This window comes from Nestor notabilis, unplaced genomic scaffold (assembly GCF_000696875.1).
Source record: "Nestor notabilis isolate BGI_N333 unplaced genomic scaffold, ASM69687v1 scaffold17576, whole genome shotgun sequence".
NCBI classification, from domain to species: Eukaryota; Metazoa; Chordata; class Aves; order Psittaciformes; family Psittacidae; genus Nestor; species Nestor notabilis.
This window is the reverse complement of record NW_009932571.1, coordinates 5076-7303: the sequence shown is the minus strand read 5'-3', so window position 1 is coordinate 7303 and position 2228 is coordinate 5076. Positions and strand designations below refer to the sequence as shown.

At 57.1% G+C, this 2228-nt stretch overlaps 1 protein-coding gene across 1 annotated transcript in view; it reads left to right on the top strand.

The window, feature by feature from the left end:
* LOC104407246 (kelch-like protein 31) overlaps window positions 1-2228 on the top strand; it is a 2911-nt gene that overhangs the window by 181 nt on the left and 502 nt on the right. Inside the window, exons 2-3 of the mRNA XM_010016475.1 lie at window positions 4-1063; window positions 2011-2224. Coding sequence (XP_010014777.1) covers window positions 4-1063; window positions 2011-2224 — 1274 coding nt within the window. The remainder of the gene's footprint in view (window positions 1-3; window positions 1064-2010; window positions 2225-2228) is intronic.

Below are 2228 nucleotides of genomic sequence, written 5' to 3'. Positions count from 1 at the left end.
ACGGGGGCTCCAATGGCTTCCACTGCACAGCCACGGAGGTCGAGGCCCCGGGCCATGGAGCCAGCCTTCTGGAGGGCATGAACCAGATGCGCCAGAAGCGGTTCCTCTGCGACCTCACCATCGCCACCAAAACAAAGTCCTTCGAGGTGCATAAACTCGTCCTGGCTTCCTGCAGCGAGTACTTCCACCGCCTGCTGCAGAGAGACCCTCAGCTGCACCGCGTGGAGCTCCACGACGTGGCCCCGCTGGGCCTCGCCACCACCATCACCTATGCCTACACAGGGAAGCTGAGCCTCTCACTCTACACCATCGGCAGCACCATCGCCGCGGCCACCCAGCTGCAGGTGCCGCCGCTGCTGAACATGTGCAGCGAGTTCCTCATGCGGGAGATGGCTGTGGAGAGCTGCGTGTATATCACCAACATCGCAGCCACCTTCGGCCTCAGCCAGGTGGAAGATGCCGCACGGAAATTCATCCGGGAAAACTTCCTGGAGTTCTCCAACACTGAGCAGTTCATGAAACTCCCCTTTGATCAGATCAATGAGCTGCTGATGGACGATGGCCTGCAGATACCCAGCGAGGTTGCTGCCTTCCAGATTGCTGTCAAGTGGCTGGAGTTTGACCCGAAACGGGTCCGGTATGCTGCTGACCTCCTGAGCAACATTCGGTTTGGCACGATCTCAGCTCCAGACTTGGTCAACCATGTGCAGCCTGTGCCACGCATGATGCAAGATCCACAGTGCCACAAGCTCCTTGTCGATGCTATGAATTACCACCTGCTCCCCCACCAGCAGAACAGCCTTCAGTCTCGGAGAACTAGGATACGGGGAGGCCAGAGGGTGCTTGTCACAGTTGGGGGCCGTCCAGCATTGACCGAGAAGGCTCTGAGCAGGGACATCAGCTACAGGGATGCAGAGGGAAACTGGCATAAGCTGACGGAGATGCCAGCAAAAAGTTTTAACCAGTGTGTGGTGGTGATGGATGGATTCATCTACATTGCGGGTGGGGAAGACCAGAACGATGCCAGGAACCAGGCCAAGCATGCTGTCAGCAGCCTGAACAGGTAAGACAGGCCCCATGTGGCCATGCAGGATATTCAGTCCAGAGCCAGCTCTCTGGTTTGCCTGGGTTCATTTTAAGGTCTATTTACTGCCTGTAAGATTCCTGTTGCCCTTCAGGCTTTCTTCTCTCCACCTCCATGTCTCTCTTCGTCACTTAAACGACAAGGTTTGCTTCCTAAATCCCCATCAACCTGTCAATGGATCCCCAAGGGATTATTACTCAAAAAACAAAAGGAGTAACCATGGCAACCTGACATGCAGTATTTGGTTTGCAACATAAACCTGACCTCCCCAGTGGCTCTGCCCATGGCTTGGCTCAGCCACCTGAGACTCCACACACAATGTCAGTGTCAGCACTGGTTGAGGCCAGCCCTGTGCGTCTGCTGATCACCATACTTCAGCTAGGAGCTGTCATGGGCTTTTTCTCCTGCATGAAGGGAGGTTGAAGGGACTCACTGACTTTCTGTTTCTGGCCAGTAGCTTATCCACCTTCCCCAGCCTGGCCTTAGTCCTTGTGGCATTGCTCTGCTGTCTCATGGGCACACAGGAACCCACTTCTTGTCATGTGCCTGGCTTTGGCCTGGCAGGGTGGGCAGGGAAGGCTTGTCCCTAGGTCCTCTTCTACCTGCCAAGACCCAACAGAGGGGAAAGTGATAATACCTGGGGACACCTCAGATCTATAGTGCTCACCATTGCCAAGCCAGGCTAGAGCTGTGGTGGAAGGAGCACTGCTGGAGCAATGCCAGCAGTCACAGGCAGGACCTAGTCCCGTGCAGTGCCATCACCTCTATCTGCACTGCCTGTCCAGAGGGGTTTTTACTGCTGGAGAAGACAGAAAGGCTCTTCAGAGCATGAATTGCCCCCCCCAGGGGCAGACGTCTGGCAGGTCCCACCTCTCCCCATGGCTCTGATGGCAGTCCTGGCCAGACAGACCTCCCTCTGTCCCCAGGTACGACCCGCGCTTCAACACGTGGCTGCACCTGGCCAGCATGCAGCACAGGAGGTCACACTTCAGCCTGAGCGCCTGCCACGGGCTCCTCTACGCTGTGGGAGGGCGCAACGCCGAGGGCCCTTTGGCATCTGTGGAGTGCTACGTCCCCACCACCAACAGCTGGCAGAGCAAGGCGGGCCTGGAGACACCCCGCTGCTGCCACGCCACCACCGTCA